The sequence below is a fragment of the Triplophysa rosa genome, linkage group LG20 (genome assembly GCF_024868665.1).
Source record: "Triplophysa rosa linkage group LG20, Trosa_1v2, whole genome shotgun sequence".
NCBI classification, from domain to species: Eukaryota; Metazoa; Chordata; class Actinopteri; order Cypriniformes; family Nemacheilidae; genus Triplophysa; species Triplophysa rosa.
This window is the reverse complement of record NC_079909.1, coordinates 4,785,697-4,798,641: the sequence shown is the minus strand read 5'-3', so window position 1 is coordinate 4,798,641 and position 12,945 is coordinate 4,785,697. Positions and strand designations below refer to the sequence as shown.

The 12,945-nt window shown below is 42.0% G+C and overlaps 1 protein-coding gene across 16 annotated transcripts in view; it reads left to right on the top strand.

The window, feature by feature from the left end:
• adgrl2a (adhesion G protein-coupled receptor L2a) overlaps positions 1-12,945 on the top strand; it is a 107,966-nt gene that overhangs the window by 64,483 nt on the left and 30,538 nt on the right. For all 16 annotated transcript variants that reach the window (XR_008965040.1, XR_008965041.1, XM_057361681.1 and 13 more), the window contains exons 6-8: positions 8,253-8,546; positions 9,170-9,273; positions 9,758-9,943. Coding sequence is in view for 14 of the 16 variants with exons in the window: in XM_057361681.1 (XP_057217664.1) it covers positions 8,253-8,546; positions 9,170-9,273; positions 9,758-9,943 (584 nt within the window). In the remaining 2 variants the exon portion in view is untranslated. The remainder of the gene's footprint in view (positions 1-8,252; positions 8,547-9,169; positions 9,274-9,757; positions 9,944-12,945) is intronic.

The window sequence follows — 12,945 nt, the reverse complement described above, 5'->3', positions numbered from 1 at the left end:
GCCGAGCCACAGTTCTCGACAGTAAAAGGAGCAGACAGAGGATATCAAGCATATCCTCCCCCGTCGCGACTCGGCCGCCCTCTGGCCGTCGAGATCCTGTGCACCCTCTGCTTCCCAGCAGCCCTGGTCCTCTTCGACACTCCGGTTCCGGTGCCCCCACTCGGCGGCCCCCCGGGAGACGTCGAAGAGGAGACCACACCCCATCAGCAGCTGCGGCGGAAGCCATAGCGGCCCTCATGGGAAGACCCCAGGGAGATCGAGAACACCTTTTGGGCCCGACCCCAGCCATTCCATTGCTGGTTGGTCGATCCGGTACGGTTCCTGCCCCGTCCCAACTACCCACTTCTAAAGGTTTTTTCTCTCTCTCTCTGGGTGGTTCTCACAGCCGCTCTCACCCTCTACACGATGGTGTTTGGCAACTCGACGTTGCGTCATGGCAAGACCCAATGTCGAGTATAATCAGCAGCCTAAGCACTCTCAATCAACGGTGCGTTGTGCTACATCATCGTCTGGATATTATCACAGCCGCTCTCACCCTCTACACGACGGTGTTCGGCAACTCGACGTTGCGGCGAGACCCAATGTCGAGGATAATCATCAGCCTAAGCACTCTCAATCGACGGTGCGTTGTGCTACATCATCGCCAGGCAGGAAAAACTGCAGAGCCGATCTCCTCTCCGGGGGCCCCCCCACGGTGAGGGATCCGCACTGCCAGCCATCGAACGACCCCCCGGGAGGTCGATGAAGCAGAACGTACCCCTAGCCTACCTGTCTCGGTCCCTGGGAGCCTGACAAGAGCTCCCCAAACCATCACGGTGACTATGGGATACGATCCGTCTCGGCTACGCGGTCACTCTCCAGATGCCCGCCCAAGTTCGGGGCATCCTCTCAACCTCAGTCAGAGGCAAGGATGCTCCTGTGCTTTGGGACGAGGTCGCCACCCCCCTGGAGAGGAAGCGATCGTGCTCGTCCCTCTAGCCGAGATGTTTAACGGGTTTTACAGCCCGTACTTCATCGTCCCCAAAAAGGGGGTTGCTAGATCTGCGTACCTTGAACAGGCACCTACTCAAGCTGCCGTTCAGGATGCTCACGCAGAAGCGCATCCTGGCATCTATCAGATGTCAAGATTGGTTCATGGCAATCGACCTGAAGGACGCTTACTTTTCATGTCTTGATTCTCCCTCGTCATTGCCCGTTCTTACGGTTCGCTTTCGAGGGTCGGGCATATTAGTACAGAGTCCTCCCTTTAGGTCTGTCCCTGTTCCCACGAGTCTTCACGAAGATCGTGGAATCTGCCCTCACTCCCCTCAGGGAGAGAGGTGTGCGGGTACTAAACCATCTCGACGACTGCTCATTTGACACACTCGCGAGACCTGTTATGTACACACACAGGGACCTAGTGCTTCGGCACCTAGATCGATTGGGACTACAGGTCAACCGAGAAAAGAGCAAGCTCTCCCCTGTGCAGAGCAACCTCTTTCTTGATATGGAACTCAACTCTGTCTCCATTATAGCGCGGGAGTGCGCTCAGTCAGTGTTGAACTGCCTGGAACAATTCAAGCAGTCAGCCGTCCCCCTGAAACAATTTCAGAGGCTCCTGGGCACATGGCATCCTCGACGGTGGTGATACCCCTTGAGTTGATGCACATAAGACCGCTCCAACACTGGTTACAGAGTCTAGTTCCCTGGAGAGCGTGGCACACCGGCAGCAGGCGGATGGTGATTACGCCCCTCTGCCGACGCACCCTAACCCCTGGTCTTCTATGATCTTTCTACGGACGGGGGTCCCTCTCGAGCTGGTCACGAGGCATGTTGTGGTGACGACAGATGCCTCCCTGCAGGGTTGGGGTGCCGTGTGCAACGGGCACGCAGTGTATGGGGTGGACGGGCCCCCGCCTGCACGGGCATATCAATTGCCTAGAGTTGTTGGATGTGCTACCTGCACTGGAGGGGCTACAACCTCTCATACAGGACAAGCACGTGCTGGCCCGGTCGGACAGCACAACTCCCATAGTGTATCAACCGCCAGGGTGGCGTTCGCTCACGGCAGCTAACACGACTCGCCCGACGCCTCCTCCTGTGGAGTCCGCAGGTGATCAGTTCCCTGCGAGCCACACATATCCCAGGCGACCTGAACCAGACAGCCGATGTGCTCTCTCGTCAGTTGACGCCTCGCGGAGAGTGGCGACTCCACCCCCGCGCAGCCAGCTCATTGGGTACAGTCCGGGCGGGCTCAGGTAGACCCCTTCGCCTCCCTGGACACCACCCATTGCCAGCTAAGGTACTCCCCGCCCGAGGCCCCCCTCGGCATGGATGCTCTAGCGCACAGCTGGCCGTGGGACAAGCGGAGGTTGTTCTTCAAAATATCTTCTTTTGTGTTTTGCCAAAGAAAGAAAGTCATACTGGTTTGAAATGACGTAAGGGTGAATAATTGATGAAATCATTTTCATTTTTGGGTGAACTATCCCTTGGGCATGTAAATACATTTTTGTTTCCAGGTAGACTGGTTTGCTCTCACATATATTATAAAGAATCAGATTAATTCTGCTACAACTGATAACAATTCTTTTTTGCTAGCCGCCTTTACCGAACAACACACATTGTGCTGCAGTGTACTGTATGTCATCTGCGGCCAGTCAAATTCGACTCCCGCCCTACAGTAGATCAATGTAGTGTATCAATAGCCAAAGGGACCTTTTATCCAACCACAGCAATAATGTTGCTGTACAGAACATGGTTATTCTGGATGTTTTACTGTAAAATAAGCAGACTATTAATATCTAACGCAACGATACCCCAATGAGCGGTGCATGATTGGTAGATGGATCATATAGAGTACTGTATGTATTTGCATTCATGACTGCAGTAGGTCCGGACTAACACTGGCTGATTAATTTATAGAAATGAAGTCTTAATTGTGTTTTAGACCTATGAATGCAGTTATGTTAAATTGGCCAATTTCATAAATCGTCTGACTGTGATTGTTTTAATCAATAGAAACAATAGCACAAAAACAACCACAGAGAGCACATGCACATAAATATATAGACACTCACAAATATACACAGCACAAATAAAGAAACGCACACCCGACACAGCTCTCATTTTATAATGTTAATTGAACTTTGTAGTTTTATATTACATGATTGATTGATTCAGGCATTACAGATCATCAGATATAAATACTAAATAGCACCATACTGCAGATTTCATGAAAGAAAACGATTAAAGCCAGCATATTTATACTGGATCTTTGATGGGAAAATAGCAGAAGGCATTTATTTCTGCCATCGGAATGGCAGTGGAAAACACATTACGCTGCTCGCTGCTTAATCTTATTTTTCCTCATCATTAATGGAATTAGTTTTGACACTGGTTGTGATAATTGGCAGTTTAGCCATCTGACATTACACCGCTGATGCTTACAGAAAAATCCAGAGGCTTCTTGCTTTGTAAAGTACTGTATTAGACTGCTAATGGATGTGACTTTATTTCAGTCACATGGATAGATTTCTCAGCAGCCTCTATTTTTGTTAAAGACCTCTCTTGAAATATAATTTTTACACTACGGCTGTTTCCTGTCTGCTAGATAAACGTTCTTTCTCTGCCAGCCGCTCTAAATCTCTTTCTGTCTGCTTTTCTTTGCCAGTCTCACTTACATTGGCCCTTTCCTCCAACCCCACCCACCTCTATTTCCTACCTACCACCTAGATTGTAGGATCCAGTCAACGGTTTCCAAATAGCTTAATGAAAATGTAAAAATGCAAGTTTGTGCAGCGGGTACTGCATAGAACATTAGCTCAGACCATTAGCTAAGAGAAACAATACAATGGAAAGTCAATGGAAAGTTCCCACAATGATAGAAAAACAAATGTGTATGTGTGTGTGATTCTGACTCACGAGTATGTTTGTGTGTTTATCACCACAACATTTGGTTTGAAATTGTTCCTTGGCGTGAAGATAATATTTCTCATTTTCTGACAGTGCGCACTGAAGGCTCCTTTGAGCTTAATGCGAGTCGGGCTTAAGAGAACAGCCTTTGTTACACCAAAGCGAAAATTAATACAGCTATACCCATAAATCTGATTTTGAAGGCTTTCTGTAAAATAATAACAGACACCTAGAATCTATGAGACTGGTGACTGACTGAAGTGTCCATTTATCGCCCGTATTCTATATTCAGAAATGAAGGACACGTCTACTGACTCTAAAGCACAGTGTTTTTCCAGACATGGCACTTGCATATTTTACCGTGTCAGTACCGCAGTTGTAATTTATTATGATGGTGCATTGGCACTCACATCATATAGGATATATATCATATGGGTACATACAGCCACGGAAAAAGAGACCATTCCAAATGTTCGTTTAATCAGCATTTCTAGACGTATTGTGGTCATTCTAGTCCAGTTTCTGTTGAATTTCTTTGAAAGGAGTGACGTAAAGTCATCCAACAGCAATTTGAAAGACTGACAGCATGACACATGCACACTTGAAAAGTCATTTTTGAACTCTTCCTAAATACATGTAGAAACAGTATTTGAGGTCTGAAAAAATACAGAGCATCTTTTCTGTTATTTTCACATGTTTCTGCAAAAAAGTGACCTGGGCTGCGTTTCCCGAAACATTTTTATCGCTACGTCGTTCTTAAGTTATCCCTTAAGATGTACCTTATCGTTCATATGTGTTTCCAGAAACGCTCTTAGTTAAGAATACCTTCTGTAAGTCAAACGTTCGGAAGGTTGGTCTGGAGCGCTCTTAGCTATACCTTATCACTGCTAAGAGTTCACCCCCCTAGTGGCCACTGTGAAAAAAAGCTTCTTTACATCGCAGCCTATTCAAATAAAATCCTAAAGTTAAATAAACCAGTATATTGACGTGTTTTAATGCAAAGGATATAATTGTCGTTACACTGATGGTTAGCTTTTTAATGATATTATCTGAAGGTGCATCAGCTGGCAAACCAAAGAATTTTGAGTATATTTAAAGAGAAAGATTGTGGTAGGAAGTTTAGTCAAACTGCAGGGATACAGCACATTTATTGGCTAAATCAAAGACAGCGCCATCCGCGGAGAATTTGAGTGCATTTAATCCGTGAAAACCTGGCTACAATTTATGCTGCAGTTATAATTATAGAAAAGTTAACCTGCCACGGCAGCAAATTCAGCAGCTTTTGGATCTTGTTGGTCTAACTTTGTCAAGACAAACTTAACGGAGCAGCCCCTCAATTCAGCTCTAGGTGTTTTTCCTGCTGTTGCTGTTGATTATATGTTCCGCGTTCTGCACTTTTATTGAGTAAATACTCAATACTTAATTGAGTAAAAACACATTTACTCTCTTTACTTTTTTTATTTTAGTTGTCGTGAATGAATAAGTTTAATTGCGATATCAAATACCTTATTGTAGGGCTGCACAATTATGGCATACTTGTTTATATTATTCCCCTTGATATTGTAAGTGGGATTAATAATGTTGATTATGTTTTAATGTTTTAATAAACGCGCCATTAAGATACGTGCCTGGCGCTGTAAATGCGCTTGCTTGTGCATCCAGTGTCCAAGCACAATAAACGTGTGAACTTTACAAGCCTAATTGTTAGTTGCTGGAATAAACATGTTTAATGCACCGCAACAGCTGTGTGGCTTTGCGTGACCCTCCTTATAACCCAAAGTTTGAGAACCTTTGATATAAATGATCATACTGCCAGTTAGTGTAGCGGGGTTGATACATTTCGACATGAGATTGCGGGTTCGCACACTCATTTCACAATTAAATAATATCCATGGTTGGATTTAGTTTGCAATTTGGTTTGTTTTTTGGAGTCCTAATAAATGCAACTTCAACTATTTCTAAAGTGCTTATTTTATAAAGAACACCGCTACCTCACACAGCGCAGTGAAGAAATCCCTGAATAGAGTGAATAATTGATTGTTGAACGATCGATATCCATTAATTCAGCACCACCGCCATGGACAGCACCTGGTAACGCGGGACGTAATAAAGTAACCTCCTAAAGTAGGACTGTCAAACGATTAATCGCAATTAATCGCATCCAGAATAAAGGTTTGTGTTTACATAAAATATATCTGTGTACTGTGCATATTCATTTTGTATTTATAAAGACAAAACATACACATACTTGTCTATATATTTAGGAAATTTTAAATGTATTAATTTATATTTACCAATAATTGAAATTGTAAATAAAAGTTTATTAATAGTTATATTTTATATTTTTCTTAAATATATGCATTTATGTGTATGTGTTTATGAATACAAAATTAATATGCACAGAACACCGGCATATATTATGTAAACACAAACTTGTATTCTGGATGCGATTAATCACGATTAATCGTTTGACAGCCCTATCCTAAAGTGTTTTTCTGTGTCTCAAAATACAAGGGCAACAAAAGTAAAAATCAATTGCATATTCACATTGACTTTAACCAGCTTCGAAGCTTAAACTTGTTTTACACCCATCATGTCAAACAGTCAGAATCTGGAGTTAAAAGCTGAGTCACGCCAACCATGTCAAATCTCACACACATGGGTGAAAACTGTAAAGATCAAGGTGTGCAGGTAACGACTCTGCAGTGGTTTTTGCTCAGTTTTCGTCTGAAGCCGAGCTCTGACTGGTCAGTTGACACTAATTCACAGTAGGTCACGTCTAACCTCAGAAAGAAAGCTTTTGCTTTCACTTGATCGCTCTCTTTCTCTCGCAGAGGTACATGGAGACGGTCTCACACACACACACTGCGCTCAGATCTCTCACAATTCTATGGTCCACTTCATCAATGGCTTTCCTACATGCATGCTGTCAGTCACTGACTCTGCTTAGCCGATAAAAGCAGCAGGTGCAGTTCAGAGGGGTTTCTTTACTGTCGAACATGCCGCTGGTTCAGACGCGGATATGTCGGGCCGTGCGAGGTCAACTGAGTCGACTTTTTCTCTGTAAATGAAGAAATCGACATTAAACTGTATGGCGTCTAGTAATAACTAGTTCAATTCCATTCAAGTCCTGGTGATATAAATCTGACGCCATAAAACTGCAAGATTTCGGAGTTGCGCACAAACCAAATTCCTTTTCACACTATAAGGAGAGCAGTTTAATTATGTATCTTGAGACTTTGAGACTTTTCCGATGTCTTTTATCCAGACATTTTATGTATGTACAGTATGGATACAGGATACGCATATTGCAATTCTTAAAAATGCAAATTCATTATAAAGATGTAATATTGGATTAATTTTGATCTATGACAATACACACAACAGCAAATTTAAAATAATTCATTTTACTCACTTCCATTAACTTCATTTTTGTTCCAGAATTTTGCCTTTTTTTTCACTACAATTTTGCTATTAGTCTGAATAGTGATGTGGTTGAAGTGATTTTTTCATGAGAGGGAATTACCTGAAAAGATAGATTGATTCATACTGTACATTGATGGACATTCGTAGTACATTAAATGTCATTTTCAACCTGTATGACTTTTGTTTCTTCTGCAGAACGCAAAAGAAGGTATTTTGAATAATGTTGGTAACCAAACAACATTGAACCCCATTGACTTCCATTATATGGACACAAAACCATTGAGACATTTCTCAAAATATCTTCTCACATACAGATTTAAAAAAACATGAGGGTGAATAAATTATGACCACATTTTTATTTTGGGGTGATGCTTTTTTTTAAGATACTTTCGTTTCTTGAAAGTCAACAGGGCCGGAAAAAACATAATTCTGTTCCCAGTTCCCATCATTGCGTAAATTTTGAACTACTTTGTTAAACATGTAAACATGATTCAATTTTAGAAATAGGATGCGCATAAAATGTGACCTGCAAACTTTATTCGATGTATGCTGATACATGTACCCAACAAATAGGCCTTTGTATTTCCAGCCCGTGGCGTTACATTAGTTACATAATACAATTATGAAATATAGTGATAGAGAAACTGAGGGCGGGAGAAAATATTCGTTAACGCAACTATGCAACTCAGCGAGTGAATAAACTTTAGAGATAAAATAAAGCTTGAAGGTCTTATAGGCATGCTGAAATATTTTCTATAGGCTAGTAATTATTTTCTTTTATTAAGCACTATGTGGTGTGAATTATATCTCTGGATGAACGAAAAGAATATGTTTATCGTATTTGTCTTCAGGCATCTCAGATGAGAAATGGGCTTGCAATATCAAAACCCAAAATAGAACTTTTTTACCTGATCTACTCCTATTTTGTTTTTCAGCTCCAGCTATCTCTGAAGCATCCACGACACCCAAGTTACTAAAACCCACAACCACTACGACGACGACCGTTCAGCAGAGAGGTCAGGTGACTACGGTTACCACTGTAGGGACCAAAGCTATTAACAAGACGCCCAAATCTCCAGCCTCACCTCCCCAGACCACCACACCTCCCCCGCTGGAGTCTTTTCCTCCTCCGGAGCGCTTCTGCGAGAGCGTGGAGCTCAGGGACATCCTGTGGCCTCAGACACAGAGAGGCATGCTGGTGGAACGGCCCTGTCCCAAAGGAACTCGAGGTGGGGACACGTACCTGTTAAAGTGGTTTTCCACTTACAGCTCTTTGATTTATTATCAGTCTGTCTGTTATTTTTGGGGAAAGAGACATGCAGCTGTTCTCTGTGAAGATTGTTGATAATAATGACGATAAAGATCTCTTCCTCAATGTAATCTAGTTCATTAGCATAACTGTTAGATTTCAGATGCGATTGCCAAGCAAGTTTACGTTTAAATTTTTGTGCATTTGGAAGATGTTATCCAAAGCTATTTGCGGGTGCGCTCAAGCTATACATTTTATCAGCACGTGTGTTCCCAGGGATTTAATCCCATGACATTGGCATTGCTAGCTTCTTGCTCTACTAGTCAAGCCAAGATCAAAGATAATTCCAACAAAAGTAAAACTTCCTTGCAAATTTCTATAATCTTCTCCATCTGTTATATCATACAGTAAGCTACTGTCAATTCAGTCCAGTTGCTTACGAATCATCCAGAACAAAATTGCAGGGGATGCGTTACAAACAGAATTGAAATGATACGTTTTTCAATTGAATGTTGATTTGTTCAAATGTCTAAAATATGAGCGATGAGATTTTAAGGGTTGCTTCAGCAAGCACCGCTAATAATAATGTCCTTTTCTGAACAGGCACTGCCTCCTACCTGTGTGTTCTGTCCACGGGGACCTGGAACCCGAAAGGTCCTGATCTGAGCAACTGCACGTCCCACTGGGTGAATCAAGTCGCTCAGAAGGTTTGTAGTTTCAAAACATTTCCATCTCCCAGAATGAGCTGCGAAAATGCGTCAGTTTACAGACCACACGGTCGTAAAAGTAAAACGCTCTCCTGTGCCATATTTTGCAGCTCATTCTTTCTATTATCACTGTTTAAGATGAAGACACACAGCCTTCAAACATCCAAATGGATGATCCGGTGCTCTCTTGAGCGTGCGCTTTGGTGTTAATGCGAGACGTTTCCTGTAAATAGAATAGATTGGGCGCAATGGGACGCCCAGCGTCCTGCGCGAGAGCTGCGGAATCGCTTCGGCCGTTGAACTCGGGAAGTGTTTCCAACTGCACTTCGAAACTGTTACCGGTTTTTAATGATAGCTGTAATTGCTGGGAGGGGGCTGCCGCTGAATCAGCGTGATGATGTCATAATGGGAGCCAAGAGCCTCGTAGATACGAAATGATATTTTTCGGAGCCATGCTGTGAGGTTAATTTGTGTAATCTCTCAGATCCGGAGCGGGGAAAACGCAGCCAACCTGGCGAATGAGCTGGCCAAACACACCAAAGGAGCCATCTTCGCCGGTGACATAAGCTCTACCATGAGGCTCATGGAACAGCTGGTGGACATTCTCGACGCTCAGTTACAGGAACTGCGACCAAGCGAGAAAGACTCGACCGGCCGCAGCTTCAATAAGGTATTAACAGGTTGCAGGGCCGTGCACAGAACTTTTGAGGGGCATGTGCTGAAACTAAAAAATGGCAAATGTCCCCCTTTTAATTGGTCACATCTTAATGACAATTTAAATCAAACAAAATATTAGTCTCAAAAGCTTTAGATGTATTAACTATTAATAACATGTAGTCTAACAGGTAGGAAATATACAGAAGTTGAATGACAGGGTTTGATTTCATATGAAAGCTGGTTTCAAGCCCTGTCCAAATCAGTTTTTACAGCATGAATGTGAATTAACCATGTGACTGTACAATATGATTGATTAATAAATTAAGTGTATCGTCAATCATAAATCAACAAAGACATTTCTTAGATCTATATTTTACCTAGGTGACGAGGATCACTCAGTCACTTTGTGTCAAACGTTCCGAGGTTTTTGACCAGCGAATCTATGCAAATGTGCAGTTTGTCTGTCATCATTAAAACGGCGACATCAGCATTTTAATCAACAGGTTACAGCGTTGTTGTAGCTATATGGGTGGTCAGTTTTCCTGTTGTAAAATACATTTGGCCAAAATCTAGTTTATAAAAGATGAAATGCTACTGTGTGCACAGGCTATTAAGTGCAGGCAAATGCTAGCCCTCTGGTCCCAAATGTCTCAGATCTCAAATACATAAAATATGAACATTTTAGACATAATGTTTCTTGCGTAAAGAAAACGCTGTACTTATTCAAACAACAATATCTTTATTTAACCCTTGCAAGACGTTCAGCTGCTGTGAAAGGAACTGCAGTTCATTCAGTCAAGAGGGGGGTAGAGCCACGAGATTTTACTGACAGTTTATGCGTATCCAACAAGATTTAGTCACAAGCTCTTTGTAACCTTTCATCGGCTAAATATTTGTGAAACAGGCAGACAGACGTAAAGGGTGACCGATAGCATTGATTTTATGAAGAAAAAAAAAACACCACCAAAAAAGGGGCACTTCAGAGTGTAAGGGCCAGAAGGTCATGTGCTCTGCATAGGTTGAGCCCTATCTGTGCACGTGCCTGACAGGATGGGATTTTTTATACGGAGCAGTGTCTTGCTTAATAGAAAGTATTGCATTCATCTCAATGTGTCACACGCCAACTTTAGTGTAAACGCACCGGCCAACATAAATCACTCAACTGACGTTCTTTTTGAAGTATGCAAGATTATAGTTACCAAATCATAATGTGCTATGAGTATGCTACATGTGCTCAGAATATAAACTTTGTCTTGTGGACTTTCCAATCCAGTGCATAGTACAGGTATGAGAATTGGGATGCAGATACTGTGAAAAAAGATAACAAACAAGTGTATTTTAATTTCAGAAAAAAATAGTTAGCAACCTGCTTCATTGGTTTTATACTTATGTATACTGTATATATGAACCTGTTTTTCACCTCTATTTCGGTCACTGTTTAACATTAGTTGTTAAGCCATAGAGTCTGGCAGTTATAGCAAGTGTGTATAAAGAAGCATTGTTTTTAATACAGGAATCAGAAAAAGAAGAAATCACTGTGCTCTGATTGTAGAAAAAAACAAAAGATCCACACTCATTTTCTTGATTTTACATTATGCAACACAGACAATACAGTTTATTACAGAGACAACTGAAATCTCTTTTATACAGTGCATGTGTTGTACAGCTGCTTGTATTGCTTTTCCTGCATTTCATTGGCTAAAATTGTAGAAGTGGGTGGAGCCGAGAGTGTATCTGGAAACTCATGTTTGGAGCAAGGATTGTACTCACCAAGAGAATGTAAATGCAGTATCTTTCAGCATCAGTTAGTTGGTATTGCCTACTAAATTATAGCCAGAGGATATATAGGGCAGAGAGAGATGGTCACTAATCTGAGTGAGGTCACACCCCACAGCCCACTGGCAAGACTATCGTTTGATTCTTGCAGGAGACACATGGCCCTCAGCCAACATAATTGACACGAGCATAGTGCATATTCCTGGGACAGTGTTTCCATCGATCAGTTACAGCCCTGACCCTGCCCTTCACCTTTAACCCTTATTTTCTTCATACCATGATCTACAAGCTCCACCCCTAAATCCTGTTTCTGACGCCAACCCCTATATCTAAGCTGAATTTTAACATTTTCACTTAACCAGACACAATGCATCAAAGCAACAAGCAATAAACTAACAAGCAACACTACATTTTGTTTTCTTTTAGTATCCGTAATATCACACTTGGTAGCCCCGCCCATCGTAAATTCTCAATGTATTTAAATTTGGCTTCTCTGTTAAAATCACCCATCCAAGTGTTCACAGGTCTACTATTTCCTACTGTGATGTGCATTGTGTAGAAATACACAAAAAAACCCGCCCACCATTATGATTGGCTGTGATATACTGTTTTATTCTATAATTCACATAGCATTTTCTCTCTCAGTGTGGACAGAAATATTGCTTGTTGCTGAAATCTTGTCATGTTGAGCCTGTTCACACCAAGGATGATAACTATAACTATAAAGATGAAATGTTACATTTTTAAGAGAATACCAGAGTCCACACCCCAACTATAACAATAAGAATACAGATCAACTATATTGTTGCAATTGCAACAAACGCTAAAATGTTGAAAACAAATTGGATTTAAAGGCCTCGCTCATTTAAAATATGAAACTGAAGCACACAATATTAGAATAAACAATGCTGTTGTATGTGGGTGTGGATGCTCTAGTTTGCATTATCTTGTTTTCTTTATAGTTATCGTTCCTGGGGTGAATAGGTCATTCTAGTCCTAGCACCTAAATCAGGGCAGTGATTGTTCGATTTCAGTGTCGTCAAAGGAATATGTGCCATCTCATCCTACTATAAACATGGATGTCAGCAATGTTTGCGAACCATAGCTGATTCAGTCCCTTTTAAATGTTGGATTGCATATGTCTCATATGCATATTATGAGTTAGCGGTGCAGTTTTCAAAGAAAGAGCAGCTGTGGAATAAATATGCCTGTTGTTTTCAACTCAAAGCCACCTTGTAG